This window comes from Lampetra fluviatilis, chromosome 5 (genome assembly GCF_964198595.1).
Source record: "Lampetra fluviatilis chromosome 5, kcLamFluv1.1, whole genome shotgun sequence".
Taxonomy (NCBI): domain Eukaryota; kingdom Metazoa; phylum Chordata; class Hyperoartia; order Petromyzontiformes; family Petromyzontidae; genus Lampetra; species Lampetra fluviatilis.
Window position 1 is genome coordinate 3,136,943 of NC_136279.1, and position 27,671 is coordinate 3,164,613.

General features: G+C 46.3%; 1 protein-coding gene across 1 annotated transcript; it reads right to left on the reverse strand.

Moving 5' to 3' along the window:
• Nucleotides 1–271: 271 nt before the first annotated feature.
• On the reverse strand, nucleotides 272–26,859 carry LOC144932418 (lipolysis-stimulated lipoprotein receptor-like). The gene is made up of 15 exons (XM_078856448.1): nucleotides 26,636–26,859; nucleotides 22,788–22,990; nucleotides 21,110–21,251; nucleotides 20,429–20,487; nucleotides 19,563–19,623; nucleotides 15,632–15,778; nucleotides 15,092–15,247; nucleotides 14,430–14,492; nucleotides 12,488–12,601; nucleotides 10,262–10,411; nucleotides 9,592–9,667; nucleotides 7,802–7,850; nucleotides 6,601–7,017; nucleotides 2,824–3,012; nucleotides 272–2,119 (listed from the first exon to the last, which is right to left on the reverse strand). The coding sequence occupies exons 1-15, from the start codon at nucleotides 26,670–26,672 to the stop codon at nucleotides 2,084–2,086; spliced, it is 1,899 nt and encodes a 632-aa protein (XP_078712574.1). The 5' UTR covers nucleotides 26,673–26,859; the 3' UTR covers nucleotides 272–2,083.
• Nucleotides 26,860–27,671: the final 812 nt, after the last annotated feature.

The window sequence follows — 27,671 nt, forward strand, 5'->3', positions numbered from 1 at the left end:
AAAACGCACAATTAAAAACCAAAGTGAGACAATGTGCCGCCCCCGTTGCAGAGCGGCAGTGGAACCTTTGGCACCAAGCGAACCGCCAATGATCCCGACAGCATTGAGACTTTGTTCACCAATGCTACTCTTCGTCAGGATTGAGTAATTTTTTTCAGTCCAAAGCAAGGCGAAAAATGCATTGTATTTTAGTCATCAAAACTAGTTTCTACAAGAGTCTGGTGACGTACGTCTCGTCAGGGAGATCGGCATACAAGGCATTTGTTTTAAAATGGAATTGTGGGTAGTGATCAATTTCTTGGGGTCTTTGCCACGAAATCGTCTTGCCGCAGATGTAAATGACGCAGCAGAAGGCAACGGCGATTGTGGGTGGCACCAGGCATTAAACGGTCCACATTGCGCAAATTGGTTTGAACATGCCGACCATCATACCAACCACCATAATAGTGCACAGCACTTTTATAAAGACCCCCCACATTATATAAAAGCTCCGTAAGATAATTTGGCACCACGTAGAAGCACATATTGGCCATCTTAAAGGCGTCACCTGCATTACCGTTGTGACATTTATGGCTGACATTTCTATGCTTGTTAACCCAGGAAAGCCACGAGTCTCAAGAAAATTGTTCAGACAGATCTTGCCGTGTTTTCTTGTCGGGTTGACACTTGATACGCTGGCCATCGAACAAACACGGTCACTGCATCACGCGTTTTCAGATGTGCTTCTGCGGCCGTCTGAAACGCTCTTCCCTCCGATATTAGGAAGCCAGTGGAGCTGTCGAACTTTGAAATCATCTCGATTGAAAACTCATTTCTTTAGAATAATTTTTTGCGTTGAGTTCATCGTCCTTCCCCACTCCTCCGATTAGCACGGTTGGCTACGTACGGTGCGGTCTAAGTGCAACGTACAAAATCAAATTTTTAGTAAATAAATTAATGCAACGCTTCGTCTCAGATCTAAGCAAGTCATTGCGCGGACTTTTCCTATGCCATGCAGATGACATCTCGCGTATTGTTTGTTTGTCCGCGTGGCATGTACTGTTCACGAAGCATTCGACTAACCGCATAATCAAATCCTGGCAGGGGGGTCAATGTAACCAATTATCCTGCAAGGGTGTATAAAACGAGTACCACTTCCATGAGGAGAAACTGGTCGCCACCCTCGCGATGTCGAGTTTCCACCACCACTTGTTGCGGGTCACAGAGAGGGTCGTTATGAGCAGGAAGGAGACACCGGGTTCACGTTTGGCTATATTGTTGCTCGTTTGGCTGTCGACTTGACGTGACGGGGCGTAATGGGTGACTAAACACCTTCACCTCTTGTACCCTGACAGAACTGCTACTGCTACGTGCACAATTGGTGATATTCGGAGCTGGCTCAGACAAGGCAATTCCCTTAAATGTCATAAAAAGTCCTCCTTACAAATACCCAGGCAAATCAAGAGCACGAGAGGCCCCACTGCACTCCCAACCATGTTTCCCATTACACCCATCCAAAATTACAGCACATATTTACTCTTAAACAAACATTATGAAAAAACATTTTTTTCTATATATAAAAGTGTGTGTGTTTGTGTACACACAGCAAGCTTTGCTGTGCACAAGGCCAAGCAACAGGTACCATTGTGTGAAGCTGTGTGTGTGTGTGTGTGCACCAGACTGGTATGTTTTGGTTGACTCAGCCTCAAATGAGTACCTGGTGCGGTGTGTAAACATCGCTACCGGGGCAGGCAAAGGAGGTCGGGCGTGGTGCTGGCCACCCACCCCCATGCGTACCGTTCAGGCATTCATTCAGGGCTGTTCGCAGACAGCACTCGCCCCAACGGTGAGTTAAGGCTATATGGGAGCGGGGGGGGGGGATCTGTTGCCTTCGTACGTTTTTGGTGAGAGTCTATATCTACACACCGTTGTGTGTTGCAAAGGAGCAAATCCTCAGGAGCTGGTGGCGGATGCAATGTGGCATGAGGGGTGCTCATGGGCATGCCGCGTTGGGCGTGCGTTCCTGTGTATACCGACTTGGCGCGTACACCGCAGCGCTAGGGTGCTGATGTGTTCGTCAGTGTAGGCCGGGAGTGAGGTGGTTTTATACACGTAAACTCTCCCGGCTCAAGATGTTATTCTGAAAGACAACGAAGGAGCCATGGTTATATAAAATAAACCTCATTAAAGTCACACACGTTACATCAAATATTAATTCGTAATAATTATGGCTGTGGTGAAAAAATGAGGTGGAGTGGCTGATAGCACACCCAGCCAGCAGCCTTTGTTAATCTAGCGCAGTTGACTTTAAACCTTAGAACCTTTGAAAGGCCCCGGTGCGATCCAGATACAATGTGCCACATTCATACAAACCTTTTAAACATTACTGGCAGTTTACACGTAACTATACGTTGGTTATAGCCAGGCATATAACTGACAAAATACAAAACCAACCATCGAAAGTGCATGCAAACTTCATACTCAAAGACACACATACTTTGACACAGACACACAACAATATCACAAAGTCATCCCCAAATCCCCATACACACAAAACAAAACTCAAGACTCGTATACACTTAACATAAATATGCAAACAAAGGCACATGCAAGCTCCCTGAACCAGCCATCCACATATACAAAAGTACTCACAGACCACTTGCAAAAATGTCATACTCAAAGAAGCGCACACACACACACACTCGCACACTAGCATAGTCATACCAGCATACGTACACACACACACACACGTACACACACACGTACACAAACGCTGATACGCACCAAGCGAAACAAACTTGCACACAAACTCACTGGAACCCAAGTCTCGCACCAGACGCTCACCTTCTTGCGTTTGTTGTCGGAATCCTTGTCTCGGTTGATGTTCTTGCCGTAGGCAGCGCTAAGGCCGCTGCCAGCCTCATCGGAGCGGTAGCTGGGAGGGCCGGCTCCTCCCCCACTACTGCTGCCACCGCCGCCACCACTTCCACGCACGTCGGGCGCCGCCAGGTCCTCGCGGCTCCGAGACCGCTTCTGTCGCCACACACAAACACACGGGCACACTCCAATATTCGCACAAAGGCAAAGATCCCCATGTGGCAGGGCGAGTGCTGTTAACGAGCACCTATGAAGGCCGGCATGGCACACGAGGGGGTGGGTAGCCAACACGACGCCCGGCCGCCTTTGTCTCCCCAGTTGTGATGTTTTACACACCGCGCCAGGTACTCATTTGAGGCCCCGTATAGCCTTAACAGACTGTTGGAGCGAGTTCTGTTGGCGAGCACCTAGGAAGGCCAGAATGGCTCACGAAGGGGTGGCTGGCCAGCACCACCCACGACCTCCATTTGTCTCCCCAGTGGTTATGTTAACACATCGCACCAGGTACTAATTTACGGCTGAGTCGACCTATGGGAGACCCAGAACCGGTTCATATAATCGTCACTAGTGTTGACCAGGAGTGGCTGGGTTCATAGTGCGGTGGGCAAACAGTTGTACTACCGCTCCCCACACACACAAAGATAAAGATCCCCCATATAGCCTCAACAGACTGTAGGGGCAAGTGCTGTTAGCTAGCACCTATGAAGGTCGGAACGGTACACGAGGGGGTGGGTGGCCAGCACCACGCCCGGCCGCCTTTGTCTTTGTCTCCCCAGTGGCGATGTTTACACACCGCACCAGGTACTCATTTCAGGCTGAGTCGACCTATGGGAGGCCCAGGACCGGTTCAGATAATCATCACTGGTGTTGGCCGTGAGCGGGAATCGAACCGGGTCGCCAGGTTCATAGCGCAGCACGCTAACCGCTACACTACCACTCCCCACACACACACTCACCTATGCACACACACACCTATACAGAAACACTCATAAGCAGATAACTTACAAAGAGCAAACATTAACCATGAAGTGCAGGTAGCTCCATGGAATTGGTGCCCAGCTAAATATACTTTGCAGCCATATTGAGCGGTTAAAATAGCTGCTTACGAGAATCAGGTGTTATGGGTTTAATATAATCTCGGCTGACAGAGAGGCTTGAGAAGAGTTGATGTGGCTATCCCAAACAGCAGCATTGAAACAAAGACAACTGTCGACCGGCTTCATCATTTCCCACACTTTATGCGGTAGATGCGTTCTAAAGAAATGGGCGAACAAAGTGAAACTCACTATGGGAACCTCATTTGCCAGTAAAAATATGATAATTGGTTCTTTACCCTTCTATCTGGCAACAAAACTGACACCTTTTTACAAGGAGTCATGTTTGCATAGACCGCAATACCTGCAGTCATAATACAAACAAAAGAACATAACTCTGATAATGTGCACTGTCCTTGAAGTTGATTGGTCCACACCCGAGACAGCTTTCCTTAGAGCCTAGTCTCATATGGGTTGGACCAGATGACGCCAAAAGGCGCACAACTCAAGGACAATGCACCATCAGAGTATGAGAGCTCGGGGCAAGCATCTACACTATGGGAACCTCATTTGCCAGTAAAAATATGATAATTGGTTCTTTACCCTTCTATCTGGCAACAAAACTGACACCTTTTTACAAGGAGTCATGTTTGCATAGACCGCAATACCTGCAGTCATAATACAAACAAAAGAACATAACTCTGATAATGTGCACTGTCCTTGAAGTTGATTGGTCCACACCCGAGACAGCTTTCCTTAGAGCCTAGTCTCATATGGGTTGGACCAGATGACGCCAAAAGGCGCACAACTCAAGGACAATGCACCATCAGAGTATGAGAGCTCGGGGCAAGCATCTACACTATGGGAACCTCATTTGCCAGTAAAAATATGATAATTGGTTCTTTACCCTTCTATCTGGCAACAAAACTGACACCTTTTTACAAGGAGTCATGTTTGCATAGACCGCAATACCTGCAGTCATAATACAAACAAAAGAACATAACTCTGATAATGTGCACTGTCCTTGAAGTTGATTGGTCCACACCCGAGACAGCTTTCCTTAGAGCCTAGTCTCATATGGGTTGGACCAGATGACGCCAAAAGGCGCACAACTCAAGGACAATGCACCATCAGAGTATGAGAGCTCGGGGCAAGCATCTACACTATGGGAACCTCATTTGCCAGTAAAAATATGATAATTGGTTCTTTACCCTTCTATCTGGCAACAAAACTGACACCTTTTTACAAGGAGTCATGTTTGCATAGACCGCAATACCTGCAGTCATAATACAAACAAAAGTTGTGCGCCTTTTGGCGTCATCTGGTCCAACCCATATGAGACTAGGCTCTAAGGAAAGCTGTCTCGGGTGTGGACCAATCAACTTCAAGGACAGTGCACATTATCAGAGTTATGTTCTTTTGTTTGTATTATGACTGCAGGTATTGCGGTCTATGCAAACATGACTCCTTGTAAAAAGGTGTCAGTTTTGTTGCCAGATAGAAGGGTAAAGAACCAATTATCATATTTTTACTGGCAAATGAGGTTCCCATAGTGTAGATGCTTGCCCCGAGCTCTCATACTCTGATGGTGCATTGTCCTTGAGTTGTGCGCCTTTTGGCGTCATCTGGTCCAACCCATATGAGACTAGGCTCTAAGGAAAGCTGTCTCGGGTGTGGACCAATCAACTTCAAGGACAGTGCACATTATCAGAGTTATGTTCTTTTGTTTGTATTATGACTGCAGGTATTGCGGTCTATGCAAACATGACTCCTTGTAAAAAGGTGTCAGTTTTGTTGCCAGATAGAAGGGTAAAGAACCAATTATCATATTTTTACTGGCAAATGAGGTTCCCATAGTGTAGATGCTTGCCCCGAGCTCTCATACTCTGATGGTGCATTGTCCTTGAGTTGTGCGCCTTTTGGCGTCATCTGGTCCAACCCATATGAGACTAGGCTCTAAGGAAAGCTGTCTCGGGTGTGGACCAATCAACTTCAAGGACAGTGCACATTATCAGAGTTATGTTCTTTTGTTTGTATTATGACTGCAGGTATTGCGGTCTATGCAAACATGACTCCTTGTAAAAAGGTGTCAGTTTTGTTGCCAGATAGAAGGGTAAAGAACCAATTATCATATTTTTACTGGCAAATGAGGTTCCCATAGTGTAGATGCTTGCCCCGAGCTCTCATACTCTGATGGTGCATTGTCCTTGAGTTGTGCGCCTTTTGGCGTCATCTGGTCCAACCCATATGAGACTAGGCTCTAAGGAAAGCTGTCTCGGGTGTGGACCAATCAACTTCAAGGACAGTGCACATTATCAGAGTTATGTTCTTTTGTTTGTATTATGACTGCAGGTATTGCGGTCTATGCAAACATGACTCCTTGTAAAAAGGTGTCAGTTTTGTTGCCAGATAGAAGGGTAAAGAACCAATTATCAAAGTGAAACTCTATATAGTACACAAGCAATGTTGTCCCACATCCGACCGCACAGCCGCATCGAAATACGTTAGCTGCAAATAAGCTAAATCGCACGATCCGAACCCGTATAGAGCGAGGGAAACCTGAAAAGCCATCAATGTTCACCGCTGCCTTCAAGCCTGTTGGGGATGGCCACATCTTCCAACCCACCTCGAGTTGCAATCTCCTACTATTTGTGAGCAGCAGTTTTGTGCGCAGCTAAACACGGCCACACAGTCACACCCGGCATCTCACCTCTCCGAGGGCAGAGTTCAGGATGCGGTCGTCATAGCGACCCTCGGAAGGCACATCCGAGTACTTGGGGGGGGGCGGCATAACAGCCTCGCGCAATCCCCGCTCGTCGCGGAGGTCATCACCGCGGTAACCGTCGTCCCGCCGCTCATTGTTGTAGTTATTGGCACGCGAGTTGTTCGAGCGGGGGTAGGAGTCCCCTCGGGGGTCTCCACGGGGGTCTCCACGGGGGAACGAGTCTCCACGGGGGTCTCCACGGGGGTCTCCACGGGGGTCTCCACGGGGGTCTCCACGGGGGTCCCCACGGGGGTCCCCACGGGGATACGAGTCTCCTCGGGGGTCCCTCCGGGGGTTTGGGTCTCCACGGGGGTCCCAGTCGGTGTTCCTCAAGTCGTCGCGGCTACGGCTCTTATGCTTGCCCTGGGGTGGGGTCAGGGATCACAGTCATCTGGACTGAAGCGGACAAGCAGCCAGCACCTTCAACAGGGCTCTCTCGCGCTCTCGCTCTCTCTCTCACACGTGATGCTCTCTGTTTAATCATCGGATTCCTCCGGTCTAAATACAGATTCTGATTCCGATCTGCAATACTGTGCCTGTCTCTTGGTGTAATGATGATGATGATACTCATGTCCTGCATTTATCTATGAAAAGCTCATCCAGTCAGAATTATTTTTTGCGGTTTGGTGCTGCACACGTAAAGTTAGTAAATGTACGATGTGTGGAGTAGTTTGACATGTGGGAGGAACTCAAGGTGCCTGGAGAAAACCCGCACTTGAGGATAAATCCTCTAATTAATTATGTATATCTACATTTTCAGAGGACAACCCAGTGGATTTCAGAATTTCACATTTCTCCATGATCCACCAACCCTGGCCTCCAAAGCGCTATATTACTCCCTGTGTGCTAACATCATGAACTCTGATTTAACTCCGATGGTTGTATAATGCAACAAATGTGTATACATTATTTAGCTATTCAACCGAATCACAATGTACATGTTTGTAAACCTTTAAGACAAATAAAACAATATTCTAAAACGTAACCATCAACGCCTCGCGTGGGTGGTGGGCATCATCACTGGCGTGACGAACGTAACGAGACGCGTGCATTTTTATCTACCGTGATGTTTGTGGCTTACCATGGAAGACCTACGAAGGGTACGATAATGTTTATACACGAGTGTGTGCATGTACGCGAGCCTCACCTGGTAGTAGTAGTAGTCATCCCGGCGCTCTGGAGAGTAATCGCGAGGCCTGTGGGACCGTGCATTCGTGTCAATGGATTCTCGTTCCTCCTTTATCAACGCGGTTTAAACTAAGAACACTCGGTGTGGTCGGGGGTTTCAAAAGGGTGAATGGGAGGGTGCGACACCGGCAGAGAGGTTCTACAAAAGTCCACGGGTTTTTCTAATAGCGACGATAGAGCAAAGCTTCTTAAATCAGCGGAGCCTAATAAGCACATAGGATCGCAAAATGTAGGTTTTCGTAGCCAATACAGTGATCCACGTTTGCTTTTGGGTTAGGCCACGTGGTAGGTAGTGAGTCCGAATTCTGAGCACAATACCCAATGAAGCGCAAAGCAGTTTGAGCGAAACGTCGTCGTGTGTTGAATTCAGTCACAAAAGGTCTGAGGCCACCCGGTCAGAATTTGGTCAATACATTGGCACGTATGAATATTTTTGTAAGCGTGACGATCTTGTCGGGTGGTAACAGGGTTGGTGACGAAAATTTTGGCATAAAATGTGACCTCACCCAAAAATAAATACGGATCAAGATCTACCCACGCTGACAATTGCAAGGACATGCACGTACTGGACTTAAACTTTGGCTAGCCGGATTAATAGGGAGGCAGCCCTGGTCTGACTAGCTAAAGAGTGCAGCTAGCTGCAAAACTTATGAAAATCAATGTAACAAGTCACAAAATACCAAGCAAATTCAAGCAAGTATTAATACACATCTTAAAATATATTTAACATTAAAATTATTCTACCCTTAACGTAATAATAAAATACACATGAAAAACATAAACGACCGTTTTATATTAAGTATATTGTATATTGCGCTGTACAGAGTAGTTTTTGTGTACTCACCATTGAGATAAGTCGATCCACGCGAGAAGTAAACAAAGCAAAGCAGTAAACACAAAAAACGGAGGAAGAAAAGCGCAACACAGACGAGGACAGAGGAACACCGCAAGAGCTACAAATGGACGAACAGAGCAAGAGAGAGAAACAGGGGAACTGAGAAGCAAGAGACGGGGCTATGGTGGATGGAGCTACAGGACACGGATACACCTACTGGGCGCGTGTGTGCACAGCATCTCAAGGTGGCGAAAGATCTTTCACTTAATTATTTCATGACTCAGCTGCCACTTTATACGAACTCCAGCAAACCAGCGTTTGCCAGTATTAACACAAACAAGATCTCACCATGGCAATTGCAACGATGAGCATGTACAGCTGGCACGTTAACGTGCGTGACCAAAATCGATGTTTCATGCTCGCACTCGCTCATAAGTGTGCTCAGACTCGCAAGCTTCAGTGCTCTCGCCCCCTCCCACGTAGGCTCCCATTCACCTCCAAAAAGGATCCGGGTACTATCATCGACAAAGATCTCCCTTATAGCCCTTCAACGACTGTTGGGACAATTGCTATTAGCTCGCAGCACCTATGAAGGCCGGCACGGTACACAACCGAGGGGCTGGATGGCCAGCACCAAAGACAAAGATCTCCAGTATAGCCTTAAAAGATTATTGGGGCAAGTGCCGTTAGCGAGCACCACTCGCACATTTGCTTGTATTGAAACACGCTACACATGGGCACAAGCGTACAGACGAGGGTTATAATGACACCCGCACTCCCACATTCACACCTGACAGCTAGAGGGCACGCACGCACACGGCGCACACTCGTGCACTAGCTGGCTTAGCACTCTCTCTCCAATCGTAGCACTAAGCACTCACTCAATCACACGCACACACTCTCCCTCGTCTCACCTGTGAGCTGGCCCTGCGAAGCCCACATCGTCGAGGTCGTCCACAGAGTGAGCTCGCCGGCGGGCCTCACCATCGCCTTGCAACAAAAACCACAGTCAACCACTGCAGCTGCCAGGCACGCACCTCGCCACAAGGACCACAACCTCCACCACTGCCATGTCAGCAATGGCACTAGAGCTGCGACGACAAGTCCATTAAGTTCATTAATCCCATAACAAATGATGACTTTTGCTTTTTTTGATGACTCGAGCCCATCTTAACTGTAAATTCACTTACACTACTCTGTTCACAAGCGATTTTATTAGGAGGGATTAAATATTATTGTTTTCCCACCCATTCTGCCAAGTGTCATGTTTGCACAAGTCATATTTCCTCCACTATTAAACGTGTCACCACTACACCAATACCACATTATTTAAATCGCTATTGTTACATCAATAAAATCTTTACAATCTCTCGTTTTTGTAAAGAATGACAGTGAGTGATCAGATCAGGGCCTGGGGGGCATGGCAAAGACAGACTTATCAGTGCAGACAGCAAGTAACTTGATACTTTTCAAATGCACGCGAAACGCCACACTGTCATGTTATCGTCTCCAAGACTCCACGTGGCATCGATATTGTGTCCCGCTGCATTTGTCCCGTTGTTGTGTTGTGTGTCATGAGCGTACGGGGACCGGGGCCGCCACGGTGCGACGAAGGGGCAGACGAATCGATGTCGCGCACGGGAGACAGCGCTCGCTCCCTCGCCCGCCGCAGCGCATCCCGCAGGTCGCCGCGATCGTCATCGTGCAGCGACGACAGCTCCGTCATCCCAGCCACTGTCACAGCAACATCAGCAGCAGCAAAAGTTAATAACACTTCAAACACAGCACACATTATGCCGTATTAAAGCAAGACAAAACTACAAACTTTACAATACCCTGCTGATCTCATCAAAGAACATAAACCATCAGGCAAACTCCGGTCATCCTCGCAGCGGCTTTTGGCTAGCCATCGAACAAAGACGCTCACTGCATTGTGCGCTTTCTGATGCGCTTTTGCGGTCGTCAAAAATGCTCTTCCTTCAGATATTAGTAAGCAACTGGAGCTATGCACTTTTAGATCTAGATTGAAAACTAATTTCTGGAAAACTGATTTTTATGTTTAGTTTGTTGTCCTTTACCCGCACCTCTTGACTAGCAATTGGCTACATACGGTGCGAAAAAAGTTCAACATACATGCAACACCAATCGTGGCTCAAAAGTCAATTTACTGTAAATACAATTTATTATTTAAGTCATTCATGTCACCGTTGCTTTTGCTCCGATTTACATTTGCTTCATTGCTTTAGTTTATTTTTACTTGTTTTGCTTTTTCATTTTGGTAAGCCAGGTCACTCTTCCAAATGAGACTATTCTGGTCTTTTGAGTTCCCATATAGGAACTCAATCTTGACTTAACAAAATGAGGAAATTTGGTGCTCCAAAACAGCACGTCACAACACTACACACGGCGTCATACACCGCAACAAACGAATAACAAATCTACAATGCTACAATCAATAACATAATCTAAAACAACACTCCGTGCTGTGTGTTATATGACAACACAATAACACAAGACACGTTACAACACTTGACAGCATGACACGTTACGTAACATACTTGCGAGCTGACATGTCTACACAACAGGAAACAATATAACTACACGATAAAACATATTATACCATACATTGGTATAACACAGCAAAGCACAACAAGATGCAACCAATGTTATACCTACATATTGCCATGTTGTAGGATGTGCTACAGCATGGCGGTTGGTGTCAGTTTAAAACATGCTTGAACAGAAACATCACCCATTATAATTTGACAAACGCACCACTTAGAAACAGGTTTCAACAAGATGCATTTTGGCAGGCTACGATGATGTCACTCACAATCAAAAAGATGTTAAAACACGTTATACCACTTTACAAAACACACCACCACGCTTCACACCACACAGACGGCACAAAGACACCAATGACAAACATCCCCTCTCTTTCCCCAATAGCCTTACAGACTATCAGGGAAAGCGTGTCAAGTAAAGTGTATCTGTTTACTCCTTGGTTCTTTCGGTAAAGTTCCAAATTAAGATTGTATCTGTTTAACTCAAAATACCAGGAGAGTCTCATTTGCAATCGTGACCCGGGCCACCAAAATGACAGCAATGAAGCGAAGAGAAATCAGAGCGAAAACTGTGTCACAACTGAAATGGAAAATATCGCAACAAACATAAATCAAGCTAAAATTATACATTCCCCAAAATGTATGTCGGATCGGGAAAGATTATGTTTAGACTGCCTTGTGTACATTTAGTGCGGGCCGATTGTATATTTTTCATTTTAAGGCAGTGTTATTGACAAATGTGTCGAGTTATTTGTTGTTTCCGCTTGTGCACCACCGCCAACGCCGCATCACCGAATCATTTGTTTAAGAGTACATCGCAGTGTACCCATGGAGGTGGAAATGACGAACGATGGGGTGGTGTGTCCAGCTCTATGCCCGGCTAATATACCATACAGACAAAGGTGCCCCGTAGAGCCTTAACAGACTGTTGGAGCAAGTTCTGTTAGCGAGCAACTAGCAAGGCCAGAACGGCTTACGAAGGGGGTGGGTGGCCAGCACCACCCACGGCCCCCTTTGTCTCCCCAGTGGTGATGTCTACACATCGCACCAGGTACTAATTTAAGGCTGAGTCGATGTAGGGGAGGCTCAGGACCAGTTCAGATAATCGTCCCTGGTGTTGACCGTGAGCGTGAATCGAACTCGGGTCGTGGGGTTCGTAGCGCAGCGCCACCGCTCCCCATATACCGCACGTCACCACACACAGGCACATCACCCCCCCCCCCACCCAGACAGTGCGCCATCGTACTCGTCTCAAGGGGGTCGTGGTGGCTGGGATTGAAGGCCTGGAGTTCGGTCTCCACACGGTAGAGGGCGTGTCCATTACCGGACGGCTCGGCCTGTATCCGATAAGCAGCCCGGCCTGAAAGCAGCACACCACACACAAGTACCGTCAGTCACGCATATGCCCTGCTCTGTATGATGTGTCTGTGATGCATCAGACTGCCAGGTGGTCTCTGTGAGGTGAACACAAAGGCAGAGTGATGAAGCTCTCTTGTTGGTACACAGCCCTTCTACAGACAAGAACTCTTCAGCTCCTTCCCGTGGTACTGGCAGCACTCGAGAAATGAGACTAAACCTGCAAAGGCTTCTAGATTTGAAGCTTTCGTGACTCCAAGGATTCATATTCTTAGGTTTTTTCGGTAAAGTCACGTAAAGGCTTCTAGGAGAGGGAACTCACACAGCTGCGTGGATGCATTAAAGATAGTTTTTTTTCCTGTTTTTAACCATTTATATAGCATTTATTAAACATGACATGAAGACATTTTCCAATGGCAATGCTTGTAAAAATCAGTGTATACCGCACGTTAGGCAATGGCCTCTGGAAGACGACGTCATAGAACTACTTCCGAAGTCGCTTAAAGGTGTCTTTTATCTATTCGTGGATGGAATAAGCAGAACAAGTGAAAACCGGATGTAAAATTATGAGCAGGAAGCACGCAATCCCACGGACGGCTGTACCCCGCGCATCTCTCCTCCCCCTTCTCCCTACCTCCGCCAGCCTCACCTTTCCGTCCCTCTACCTCATCCTCTAGTAAAAACATTACGTTTTAGTAAGTAGATAAAATAAAAACTATAAAATGTATTGTAAAGAGTTAAAACTCCTCCGGATGTTGAGTCAATAAACCGAATGTAAAATACTTGCACAATAATCCTTCATTTGGGATTTACCATCCTGCTATTTAATTGATACTGTCATCTTCTAAATGTTTATATCTTACACTTCTGGAAGACGTCCCTGCACTCACGATGACTGTTAATTCCTTTTCCATCAGACACATTTAGATTGTCGTCTTCCTCTTCCAGAAGCCGTGCAATCGTATTTTTTGTTCATTTAGTTTGGTCGTGCGTGTTGACAAACTGTTATTTTTCTCAGAACCTGCAGGTCACGAACTACGAATTAACATCAAAACTTAATCTCTCACCTGCCCTTCATACCCACAAGAGGATGTGTGCCATTGTTGCTGTGTAGTCACTGGTGACGAGGCTGAGATGGTTCAACTTGCTACACTGAAGAACCCAATTTTAACAATGGGTGGTTGCGCAATGGGTGGTTGTGAGTCGGGGCCGGCTCAGCGATCCCCCACCGTATCATCTTGCCACTCTTGTATCTTTCTACGTCATAGCAGCCTTCTCGCCCTCTACGTTCTCAATATTTGCGGTCCGTTTCTCGTTCTCCTTGTGCTCAATCCACGCTTTCACTCTTGTTCTCTTCTTGTGCCCCTTCACTGGAACAAACTTCACCCTCCACATTAAAGTCACCTTCGCTCACTAGTTTCCGCTCCTCACTCAAAACTTATCGTTTCCTAGCTCACCCCACGACCTCCCCTTAATTGCCCCCTCATAACCACCACTGTTCCTCATCCCTCTTCATATTCTGATTACATGGCTGTCACTCATTCTCCATTAATTCAATCCATTCATCATCATAATTTACTGCCATAAATTTTGCTTTCGCCGAATTCACGCATCACAGATTCGCCCCCCATCGCTTCCTCTCATCTATTTTATTCATCTCGTCTCCATCATTACATTCATACGATGTACCTTACTTAATTCTCTGTAAAGCGCCATTGTCAAGGCGCTGTATAAATTACATTAAGATGAGATCCAACCCCAGTAGGAGAGTCCCCCGAGCGACCGTGCCCAACTTAATAGGATCGCAATTGACGGCGACTGTCGTTTCTCACCAGAGGAGGAGTTCAAATCGACCTGCTGACGGTGAAGCAGCGGCGCGTTGGAAGAATGACCCACTGTATACGCACACACAACACGTGCAACAGAACACGAGGAGCAAACGGTGGCACGGTGAATTTCAGCAGGATTGGTGAATTCATTTAATACGTTTCGTATCCATCATACCCACTCAGATCAATGACACCCATTTTGTGGGGGCTACAGGCCCACGCACAGTCAGTGATGGTGCTTAAATCATCAGCTGTGCACGTCTCCTCTGACAAACAACACGGGAGTAAATGAGCGAGGCATCGTCTGCTCCTGGCTGCAGATGCAGTTCGTGTTCTGGGCCTAGTTGATATAGCCCCACTTCCTGAGATTGAATCTACAGCAGCCGAAAATATGAGTGTCAGTGTGGTGCATGTATGGTGCATGTTGAAGCAATGACCAGTAGTGCAGTGCATTGTTGGTATGGTATTTTGGGCATTATAACATATTTATGCAGTAAAGCTTACGTGACATATGCCTGTAATAAGGGGCTTCTGATGCAAAGTTAGTGGATTATGCATATCTGTGAAACTCCCAATCCCAGTGGATGTGTGGTGATGCAGTGCATGGTGGTGTAGACCGGTGTGGTGGTGCAGTGAGTGGTGACGCGATGCGTGGCGATGCATACCCGAGCTGGCGTTGTCGTGGTAGTCTTCGTGGAGGGGGTAACCCCGTGGGGCGGGCGAGTGCCCACGCGCGTACCGCGTGGAAAAGCGGGAGAAGACACTCGGAGCTCGAGTTGAGCCGGCATACGAGCCCGTGGCCGCCTTGCCAGCTTCATACACTACACCACACGATTACAAACACGCACAGCAATACACTCAAACCACCGACTAAACGTCACCATCCACCACTGCATGCCACGTTACACAATTATTTCGGTGGCGGCCTGGCCACATGACAGCTAATCGAAGTGATTTATGTTTGAGAACTCATCGTTGGAAAATAATGTAAACGTTTGTTTCTTAATGTGGATGGAAAAACAGGAGGACCTGGAGAAAAATCCATGCGAGCACAGGGAGTGTATCGAACCCATGACCTCCTGCATACCAGGCGAGGGAGAAATTATCTCACCACCACAGCGCCCCTGGAGGGTGCTGCACGTCTCGTATGCCGTGTGTGTGCGGTGCACGCGCGCATCAGGACACGTGTCTCTGCATCTCCTCACATGCGCGGGGGCAGCAGCAGCGCTCAGGGCAGCACACACACGACAAGTAGCAGCAGCAGGTGTGAGGGCAGCACTGGCACCAGCAGACGCCGATAAGAATGAGCAGCAGCACTCCGCCCATCACGATGAGCACCACGAACAGCCAGTCTGTGAACACAAACGCAGATTTGCACAAACACAAACCTTATATACAACACATTGCCTATTATTTGTCTAAAGAAAAGTGCCTTTTATCTGCAGACATCAAAGCATCTGGTATGGGTATTGAGTGGTTGAAGGGACCAACACATCAATCCTCTTGCAAGATACTGTGCAGGAAACAAGAGAATCTATCCCACTGCAAAACAGGGGGACAGTTTGAGGACTTGTATTAATTTCCAATTCTATTTATGTACAATTCGATAATAACCTTTTGAGAGGTGAGATGAAATGGCAACATATCGAAATCACAACTTCCAACAAAATGTCCTTCTCATAAGGTTTAGAGCTGCAGCGGTATGGCTTTTTATACAAATATTAATTGCGTATATTGTGCTTTTGGCCATCCCACAGGCGTCTCTGAGCCACTATGCGACTCAGGAACGCTATGGTGCAAGTAACGCAATCCACAAATTGTTTACGATGATCAGGGGGCAACCCCTATCTGCAACTCAATTAATCTCATCCCTTACCCTGCTTATTGCACACGCGCAGAGTGTCAACACATTTATACACAAAAGGTCCATATCCCAAGAAAATATAAAAGGAAGATGTATAATAATGGATTTCTGGTTCTCATGAACTGCAACGCAAGTCAAAAATAATAATTTACATTTATTTGTAAGGCGCCTTCTCACACACACTTCCTCACTGTTTCACACACAATGTTTCACAATCGCCCTTACAGACACTAAAATAATCTCTTTCCCAGATACCTGAGAGGCCGGGCAAGTCAAACCCAGGCAGGAGCTCTGTCCTGTTTGAGGTTCTGCCTAAAAGACACGGAGACAGGGAGAGTGCGCTCGGTAGCGACGAGGACGACCCCGTGCCCACCCATATCCTCAGCACTGGAAATAGGTGGCGGCCAAACCCACACTCCCAAATTCAAAGTGACAGTTCACTTACATATTAGCCCTCAGGCACATACCCACTCTCAAACCCACGCCACACTCAAAATATCCACACTTCCCAAACCACAACTGTGAATACATGGCACAATCAAAAATCACTCGTCACAAAATCACACTTTCCCACAAACCAACAGAACATTGGATTCCCAACACCCCAAAAACTACACCCGATCGTCAAGCCACAGCACTCAATGAAATAGAAACATTTTTGCATACAAGTAGATTCTTTAACGCTCTCCGACATGTGTTTGTCCTCGGCAGTACTTATATCATTAATGTGTAACGTACCACACAAGGCACGCAGGAGCCTGTACACCCGTAAGCTGTGGTGGGACAGCAAGGCTTGCACAGCAGTCTGACCAGGGAAGACACGACTCAGCCAGTAGGGCCGGGATGCCAAGGTGGGTTATTTCAGCGCTGGTTTTTTGCCTACAAATTTTTTTAGGCAACCCTATGATCGACGTGGCCAGCTTTTTACAGGAGTTCCCCACCCCATTACAGACAGGCAGAGAAGTGGGATGGACAGAGATAATGCTTTAACAATTTCAAACCCAACACCACCACCCATGGTACTCAAATGTCCAAATTCCAAAAACTGCAAACCACTGAAATTCACAGCACACTCCCAAATCTACCACACCTTTCCTCCAAAACACACAAACTCCCAAAATCATACACCTACTACCAACACTAAAACCCAAATCATCCCCCACGCTCCCAAACACACACTCTACACCATTGAAAACTCACACCTACACAATAACTTACATTCCTCAACACACACTTAAAAAACTACCAAACAATATTCCAAAACCTGTCCGGGCTCCTATAACCCCACACCCAAACTCCAAACAACTCAAACCCATATCGCCACCCACAATTCCAAAGCTATACCCATTGCCAAATCCACACCACATGCTCACTTGGACTAACATTAATCTCATCTATCTTACTGGAACCTCAAGATCACTGTTTAACGACGACAAACCATCACAAATTAATAAACAAATCCGAGTCTGAACACTGCAGGGCCCACAATCCAAAACTCAAATGAGGAAAAAGAAACTCCTTTTGTAAAAATTCCATGTTCCTGACCAATCATCTTATTGTACCCCAAGTATATACACACCCTAAGCCTTCCACAGTCAAACCCATATTTCTCAAATAAAACCATTCTCTTGAACATGTACATATTCCCATTCTACTTCTCAATATACGTAAACACTCAAATCGCATGTCTTACCAAAGCCAACACACTATCCATAAAACGAACATATCCAATGTATTCTTGACATTTTAAATAACTGCTTAAATTCCATATCAAAGTTAACTTTCCAAAACCACATCAACATTTGAAATTATGGCACCAATTCAGTGCTAAGTCGACATTTATAAATCATCCCTCCGATTAGCATGATTGGCTCTGTATGGTGCGAAAGAAGTTCAACAAGCATACATAAATGCCAACATTTCCACTGTACGTCGACATTTAACTTATGCTGGTAACAAATGTATGCATCCCTTCCCGAACCATGCCAACATTTCAATCTCATGCAATACAACGGTTGATTCTATTTTGTGCCAAGATTCCCATGGTCAGCTTATGCTGCCAGTGGCATGTAAGCTGGCAATCAGCATCCTTGCCACCGATCCAGATCATATTGTGTGAGCCATTCATTTCCTAGTGCCAACCAGTAATGTATCTGGGGCTTTATTATCATCAGGCAGATAGCTGGAAAGAGGATTGTAAAGGGGGCGTTGAAGACCCAAGGATGCCAATACAATCCTAAAATCGCGGTGGACTTCTACATTCATATGGTGGGGGTGAGTCTCTAAAGCAGGGGCGGGGAACGTCCGGCCCGCGGGCCGTATGAGGCCCGCAAAATAATTTAGTCTGGCCCTGCCAAGGCAACCGCAGTCGGGACTTGAAATTCAATCAATCTAGGAGCAAACCTGGAAAAGCAGTTGCGAGTAGCAACATCATCAATACCAGCTAACATCGCACCCCTCACCAAAGAGAAGCAGTTCCAGCCATTACATTAGGGGTGAGTTAATTAAATGTTTGACCAAATATAAGGCTAATTTTTAAGTTGATAATTTTGTATGGCCCGCGAATGATGTTATAAATATCCAAATGGCCCTTGGCAGAAAAAAGGTTCTCTGCCCCTGGTCTAAAGGATGACCACTGTTGACTCTCCCAAAACGTGGTACGGATTTTAAACTATGTTCATCATAGTGCAGGCACTTTCCAGACACTAAAATAAGCTACGCATGAAACTAAGTGCATACAGCTCAGCAAATACATGCGGGGGCCAGCCTACCAGGGCCCAGCAGGAGCCTCACAAGACACTCTGCCACCTGGTCCCAACCACTACTAGGAACACTGGAACATTGGGGACCGTATGAATTCTAGTCAAATCATCAGGACTACCAATGGGACCAGTGGGACCACCAACGGATCCACTGTGGCCGCCAATCAAACCACTGGAAGATGATTGAATGCTCACTCACTCTCTTATGTATACACACCACGGATGCTCACTTTAAGATGAAAATCGCAGAAGCGTTGATATTCCTGCAGCAATGGTGCAGAGTGGAATAGTAAAAATCCAACACGATTCATGCAGGAAGTGCCCAGATCTTCTTGCATTGGTGCAAATGTTTGCATGACCACATACATTGTACGTGTGTACATATTCATGAAATAAAGCTTGAGCATGCAGACCTACATGTACACACGAGTGTGTGCACGCGTGTATCATTTAGTGTACCATACATGGGTTGATTAGGACATGTGTGTGTGTGTGTGTGAACATGCATACTCAGAACAAGGAGTTCTCCATATGCTTCGTTGTTTCCTGATAGGTCAGCAGTAGAAATAACCTGTAGGAAACAAAGGCAGAAATACAACAATATTCAACTATGATAACAATACCCCCCTGTATGTATGTGTGTTGAATTTCTTCCGCACTGTGTAGTTAACCATGCTAACCGGAAGTGCGTATGTATCACTACAGTCGGAGTCTACTTATTTGCAATGAAGTGATAAAGTATATGTTAATCTGATGCCATGAAGTATATATTAAACTGATGTTTATCTGATGAGAATATATTTTTCCCCTTTTATCTGGCAACAAAACAGGTGTTAAGTTGTTAAAACACCAAACTGAAACCTTTAACAAGGAATCATGTCTGCATTAACCACAATACTTGTGGTCAGAATGCAAACAAAAAACATACTCTGATAATCTACGCATTGTCTTTGAAACTGATTTGTCCACACCAGAGACCGCTTTCTTTTGAGCCTCGTCTCAGACGGTGTTAGACCACAAGTATTGTGGTTAATGCACACATTATTCCTCGTAAAAAGTTTCAGTTTGGTGTTTTAACAACTTAACACCTGTTTTGTTGCCAGATAAAAGGGGAAAAACCTATTCTCATATTTTGGTACTGGCAAAGGAAGTCCCATGATGTTAATCTGATACTTTGTTTGGTGGGAAAAAGGCATAAAAAAATATTTAAAACCCTAGGTCAGCACACTACTGTACTTGCCGTTGAGCCAATTTTCATGGCGCTAATGGTTTGATTCCTTTAGCTGCTAAGTGACTACCTTCCTTGCAAAATAAATTAATCTCAGCGGATTCTCAGCTGATAAACTAAAGCTCACTGAATGCACTGTACTACTGACCTGGCAGTAGTAGACGCCACTGTCTCCCCACTGGGTCATTTGGATCTCCAGCTCCGCCTCTGAAATAAGTACACACACACAGAAACATAAAGCACATGCACTCAATCGTACGCAAACCACAAAGCAGACACGGCAGACAAAACGATAACTATAACCACAGACGATCAAGACGTACATAGGTGAGCATAAATACTGTAATTTATCTACACACGAACACATTACATACAGGTGACCATGACCGAGTCAATTCTAATTATCTTCTGAAAGGGCGATACAAAGCTTGAATGTATAGTCAACATTGATAACAAAAAAATCTCTAAATCAAAATTACAACCAGAAGTTAGAAATGTTTCACTTGACAGGGCAAGATGAGCTTATATTTTTTATTTCTTTAAGTGTTGTGTCATGCAGTGCCACCATTTCATGTGCACGGCTGCCAATGAAGTGATTGTGTGATATAAATAATTGTTTTCTCTTGTTTACTTGAGGAAACATGCTCCGCTGTTCCACTGTTATCACCTCCTGTAAGAGTGACCTGAGATACTCTTGCATTAAATATGTTAATACATTGCAATTATTGTTCTTCCCTTGTGTTCCAGTCTACCTCGATATCTCTCGTTACACCCGGACCTCGTGCTTCCCTCATGCATTCCCCTGCTCCACCCCCCCATGTCCACGTACGGTTGATGATGGTGATGCGCCGCGCCTGGTAGTCATTTCCTAGAGTCACCGTGTTGCCACGCTTTGTGGCCACGGTACGAATGACGCGCTGGGCGTCCGGGCAGTCCGTGTACGGGTTGTAGTTCGGGTTTGCCTGCTGCACCTGCACTCGCATACAAGAGACCACGATTCCCCGCAAAGTCAGACAGACTCTCGGGGGAAGTGCTTCCAGAGTGCCTATTAAGTCCGGAAGAGCACAAAAAGGGGTGGTGTAACACGCACCGCGTCAAGCCACTTTCGTCTCCCCCAGTATTGACATTTGCACATTGTGCCAGGTACTGAATTAAGTCAACCTGGAGGAAGCCAAGGACAGGATCATTTAACCCTTGCCAATGATACTGTGCATCCTGGGGCATGAAACGAGGAGCACAGGTAGCGGTGTTCCCACCAGCGGGTCTGAAATTGGCTGCCCACACGTCGCATGGGTTTAACACCACTGTCATGGATAATAACCCCACTGCTGGTAAGTTTTTTTTTTATTATACATAGATATGGTATTAAGTGAATTAGATTGTATCAACTGTTTATGTTAAAGCCACTGTTTGTTTTGTTTTCAAAGCCTACCTAAGCCTGAGTAGTTTGCAGAGCTTAGTTTAGATCTACTGTCTACTTTCGATAAGCTTTGTGGCTAATACTCCAGAGGTAGATAGGGGGAACGGCTCTTGATCCTATCTTGGCCGAGACAAATGTTACATTTCTTCCGACTCCTGACCACTGTGGCACGTACGCGTGCCCTGTGCCATGTCAGGTTCAGTTGCATGGAGTGGATCCGTGTGTCCCCACAAATCATGAGCTAAGAGGCTTTGTAGGGTCAGCCACTCCCATTCCATCCCTCACCACCCCTTCTCTACACTGAATGGCCAGAGAAAGAAAATGTAAAAAAACATCTTTCAACATTTAATATGGGTTTGGGTTAGGTTGTTTGCATCGAAAATAAATTTACACTACGCTTTCTTTTCTTCCAGTGATTTTTGTTCAACACAACCCTGGAGATGAACCGAGGCCACTGGACACGCATCCCATTTCCACATTCATGCCGCGTCAAGAAACAAGAGACAGTATTATGCTGTTGTGTAATCTTACGACATCCTCACATGAAGATAAAATCATGCGGCTTAAGATGAAAAGTGAGCTCACAGGCTACTTCCCCAAGCAGCCTACATGGCACTGGGTCAACCAAGCAGGCCCAAGGTGGGAATGCGGATTGAACCGTCTCCTTCAGTTCGTGAGCTGATCCAAAACGCTTTGTAAGTGGTCGTGAACACAAGGCATAGGTGTTAAATCGAACAAAGGCAGTGGTGTACCCATTCTCACACAAACATTGGCCAACCACTCATCTCCTTAGACAATAGTGGAAATTCCAGATTGTCATGATTGGAACTAGTCTAACCAAGCCAACTATCATAGACCCCTCAAATAAAAGGGCTCACCCTTGTGGATCCTAGGGGAAAATACATTTCATAAATTCCATCCGGGATATGAACACAAGACCTGTCTTATATCAAGTTGGTGACGAATGCAAATCGTGAGTGATTACAATGTAGCAAAAGTTAATAAAACGTTCAAATAGATCATTTCAGACCTTTGTGGGCCTCATTTACTCGGCATGTACTGAGGTGGGTTTCATGTGCAAGCTTGCCTGGTTGTTAATGCTGACGCTGCCACTGGACGGGTTGAGGGAATCGGAGACGCGGTCCCGGCAGTAGGATTTGTACTTCCACATGACGATGGGCTCCTCGTTGGGCACAGACGTCGTGTATTCGCAGCGCAGAGTCACGTACTGAAACAGCATCGCCACGTTCCATGGATTCTTCACCCTCACTTGCATGCCTCCTACGCTTGCTGCAAGTGCCAACAGAACACGGCGTGAGATTACACAACATGACAACATGGCGTGAGACTACACAACATCACAACACAGCACGATGCCCATGGCTTCATTACACAGCACTGCACGGCATTACAACGTTGTGTGGCCCACGCTGACAGTGAAGACATGGAGTTTTTTTGACTGCAATAAACAACTCTCTTTATATTGCACATTCTTTATCAAACCAAGTGAAATCGAACGGCGCATATCATCTTTGAGATAGAGGAAAGTTTGGGTGTCCATAGCAAAGATTCATCCATAAAATAACGTTCCTGCAACTTGTGTGGGGAGGCTTTCAAACTCGACAACATGAGGTCCCCCCGACCCTCCACGTGCGCTTTCCTTTACAAGGCAATAAAACACGCACCGTGGAAACCACCGGGTGGTGAGCGTCGAAAAATGACGGCATCGGCACGCTGAGCACGATGTAAAATCTTGTCAAAATTAGGCAAAAACCACCCCATGTAACTACCAAGGATTACACACATTCTTCGTTAAATATAGACGGGGCACTGTCTACGCGTATGACTAACGCTCATGACTAAGGCTGTGCAATGTTATTGACGGCGGTCACGGAAGTGGACAATTTTGGGGTGGCTTTTTAAAACGTATCACTGTATAGATTAAGCGTTTCTACGGTTGTAATGTTGGGAGAAAAATAACTACCATCGGAGACAAGTAGACACACATAAATAAACACAGAGACGTTAAGATAAACAACACCAACAGGCACTCGTATACCGATTAATAAATGTGGAGATGGACATACACACGGAGATGTAGATTGACACAAAGCGCTGCGACATTTATTTATTTTAAATGCCACAAGTCAGTGAGATGGGAGAAAATAATTTCGTCTCGCACCTAGGCTGTGGATGTCACCAAATCGTAGGCTTACTTAGGACTCGTCTTTTTAAATATTTTGTTTAAATATTAGTAACGAACCATTACATCGGTAGGTGAAAAAATGGGGCTTCCGGTTGGCCGCACGCGTTGGAAATGTCTAGCAATTAACATTTCTGTATTTGTTTACTGAGAAATGAAGCGAGCTGTGGTGTAATGGTGAGCACACTGTACTTGCAATCCAGCGTGAAAGGGTAGGCCAAGTACCGTCTCGTCTAGAGCTCCTTCTTAGTGGAGGCCCTTACGCCAAGCGGTGGCATGAAAAAGCAATTGCAGGACTGCACCTCTAGCCCTTTTTTGAAACCGAGAAAGGGGGCTTACCCCACACGCCTTGCGTGGAAACGGTTACCGGTTCTTCCATTTAGAAACCCGTAATCGAGTCTGAACATGTGTTATACAGATTCATCGGTTGTCGTTTAACAACTCTAGTTGCGACTTACCTACGATACATTAGATTAACGATACACAACAGCTGCGCTGAATGGTGGAGTTCCGTTCCGTGGAAGTGAAGCGGGAGCCGAGTTCTCGAACAAAGATCGCGATTTACAGGTCGGTCTACGTTCCCACCCTCACCTATGGTCATGAGCTTTGGGTGATCGCCCGATAGGATGAGATCGCGGGTATAATGGGGGACAAAATGAAGTTTCTCCGCAGGGTTCCGTGATCGGCGGAGGAGCTTGGTAATCCGGGAGAGCCTCAGAGTCGAGCCGCTGCTCCTCCGGATCGAGAGGAGCCAACTGAGGTGGTTTGGGTACCCGGTAAGGATGCCCCCTGGAACTCTACCAGGCATCATCAGCACGTCCCACTGGGCGAAGAACCCGGGGCCGGCCCAGGTCACACTGGCGGGACGATGTCGCTCGGCTGGCCTGGGAACGCCTGGTAATACCCCAGGAAGAGCTCGAGTCTGTGTATGGTAGTGCATAGTGTAGTGTAGTAGTGCTAGACTCCGTCGCCAGGGAAAGGAAGGTCTGGACCGCCACTACTCAACATGCTGCCCGCCGCGACCCTCATCAGGACAAGCGAACTGAGAAACGAACAGCAGGCGGTTGTGCAATTTTAATGTGCCCTGTCTTCTAACTGGGACATCGAAACACTATGGAACCCTGCATCACCATATACAGGGCCCGATTCTTATTTTGAACGAAAGTACATTTTCGCCAAGATTTTTCTTCTCGTAAATAATCGGGTTGACTGCGGTGCGCCGATCTCGCAGCAGAGTGAATAGCAAAGTGCGACCTCTACCGTGGGCACACGTTGATATTTTCCAATCGATTCTTTGTCTAACGACACGAGGCCACCAGAATAGTTATTTACAAGTTCCACATGTTTAATTTAAAATCTACGGTCACATAATTACAATAGTGACAATCACCGAGGTGATGCGTTTAGGCCATTTCATCACAAATCTGTCCCAAATTATCTCAAAAACCAACACGGTCATCATCCTTGGCGAGTGATGGAAATTGGACATTACCATTGTTGCCATTGCAAGAACTTACATTGTTACCAGTTATAAATGCAATCCTATACGATGCTTGCATTATTTATAAGATATCTGTGTAATTCATATTGCAATGCTATCATATCCTATTTTTAAAGCGTTATGTCAGTGTCGTTGTAATAATACTAAAGTCATTGTTGTTATTGTTGTAGACACCCAAGGAAGGCTAGAGATGGTTTGACTTTGTTTGAAATTCTTAAAGTTTTATTTTAAGTTGCACGCGCAGTGAAGCATTACTACTGTGGCTTTAACAATCATGGTAAACGTACGACTCCAGTTTGCCTAGTTAACACTTTAATTGATCACCCCAACTGTGTTTAATTTATTGGGATGACTGTAGTTCCTGCCAGCTATGGCTGCAGGGTTTTGGTAGTACATGTTGTTTGTGTCGTTTATTGTGAAAATTCCGTCACAGTTCCTATGATCACCGTTTCATTGCTTTCATGGATTTATTTTGGTGATTTCGAAAAGTTTTCTGGTTTGGCCATGTTTGTTTGTTGTAGTACTGAATAAGACAGATGGCCTTAATCTAAGTTGTCATGTGGTTGTTGTTTGACTTGCATCCCACTGGGATTTTTGCACACAGCGTTGGTGCTTTTTCTGCAATATTTTGCTGTCTTTTCTTGGATTTTCTGTTTACACTTAGTCACATATTCACTTTAAGATATTTTCTTGTTCATGTTTTTGTTTTTTGTTTGTTGCGGTTGCACCCGATTCAAGAGCCGAATGGCTCACATGGCTACAACTAATACATTTACTTGAACTTGAATGCCGGGGGAGCGGTGGCGCAATAGCGAACGCAATATGCCCTACAAACTCGAAGAACCCATCTCGACTCCAGGTTTCGGAGCAACAGAACCGGTCCTGTGGGCCGCATCCCCCTTCAGCAACCCACACCGACGATCGTGACAGAGAATGGCCGAAAAGCAACCGATGGAACGCTGCGTAGACAAAGAATAAGGAACCTCACTGGGATTTTAAACCACAGTGGGCCCCCTTTAGACGACGCAGATATGGAACCTCCGGGTCCGCCATTGCTTCCCCCGCTCGTTACCTGCGGCTCACCAAGAGCCACCCCCCTCCACCTCCCCATGTTGTGAGATTGCCTCGCAGCCGTCACGAGCACGCACGATGCTCGTGTCTCCTTCACAACCTGGCCGGGAATCGCGCCGACGAAGCGGGCAAGAAGCAAGAGAATCAGAGGCGCCCTCACCTGCAAGGCCGCACACAATCCACACGCGCAGCCACATCGCGCCCTCTCGGCAAGGGGCTCTTCTTATTCTTCCCTTCTCGCCGCCCTCCCTCCCTCCTTCCCTCCTTCTCTTCCAACTCCTTTACGACGACTTCGAACGCAGTCGAATTGTCTCGTTTAAGAAGTTCACTTGAGACAAACTCGAGCGCTGCCGTGTAATGGTTTTTCGCTGCGAGGGGAGTAAACAGGACGCGACCACGCGCACCTGGCGAGGGGAGGAGAAGGGGGGGGGACGACACCGACATTTCACTTCGTAAACGTTATAAAACACTAAAAAAGGGGTCGTCTTTGAAAGCGAGAAAAAGTGAATCGTAGTTTAGATCATTAATTTGTTTTTATGTCCTGTTGATGTAGTTGTAGTTCGTTAATTACAACTACGTTACGATGCGATTGATGGTACAGGTGAGTAGTGAATGGTTTCGTCCGCCCTCGTCTCCTTGCAATGGAGACCGGACTCGACCACTCGCCCGTAGGCGGCGGGGAGGGGGGAGTTGACGTCGTCATTCTCTAACCCCTCTACGAGACACCTGAACACAGCAGTCTAGTGATGCAGAATCTCCCCGAATACAATACAACTAATATTTATATTACGAATTGTATTTGTTTACGTCATATTTGCGTAAAAATGCAATCACCGTGAGATGAATCGTATAGGTATGTATGGAATGGTTTCGTCCATCGGGGCGCGACCATTACTCCGTGACGGGGGGAGGGAGTTGCTTTCAGTTTACATCGAACGTGAACTGACCTCAAACTCTTGACCATATTGAAGCTAGATATAAACAGAAGATTATATTTAAATCTCGCTTGATAGTTTCATCCAGGTGAATGTGTTTTGTGCGCGCTTGTTGGGCTCGATACTTTCGCCTAATCCCCAGACGCTCTGCCACAGGTAAACGCGTCCCGAGGGCCAGGGCGTTGGTCAGGGGATGGCGACCGCGGGTGGACGTCACGCGGTGACGTCAAAGATCCACCTCCACTGGCTCCCACAATGCAA

Excerpts from the sequence above, each read along its gene's own strand:
- LOC144932418 (XM_078856448.1), bottom strand. The coding sequence starts at position 26,672 with ATGTGGCTGCGCGTGTGGATTGTGTGCGGCCTTGCAG. Across the intron at positions 10,412-12,487 it reads CCACGACCCCCTTGAGACGA|TGGCTGGGATGACGGAGCTG; the intron begins GTACGATGGCGC and ends TTGCTGTGACAG. Across the intron at positions 9,668-10,261 it reads CCGTGGCGGCCCCGGTCCCC|GCGATGGTGAGGCCCGCCGG; the intron begins GTACGCTCATGA and ends TTTTGTTGCAAG.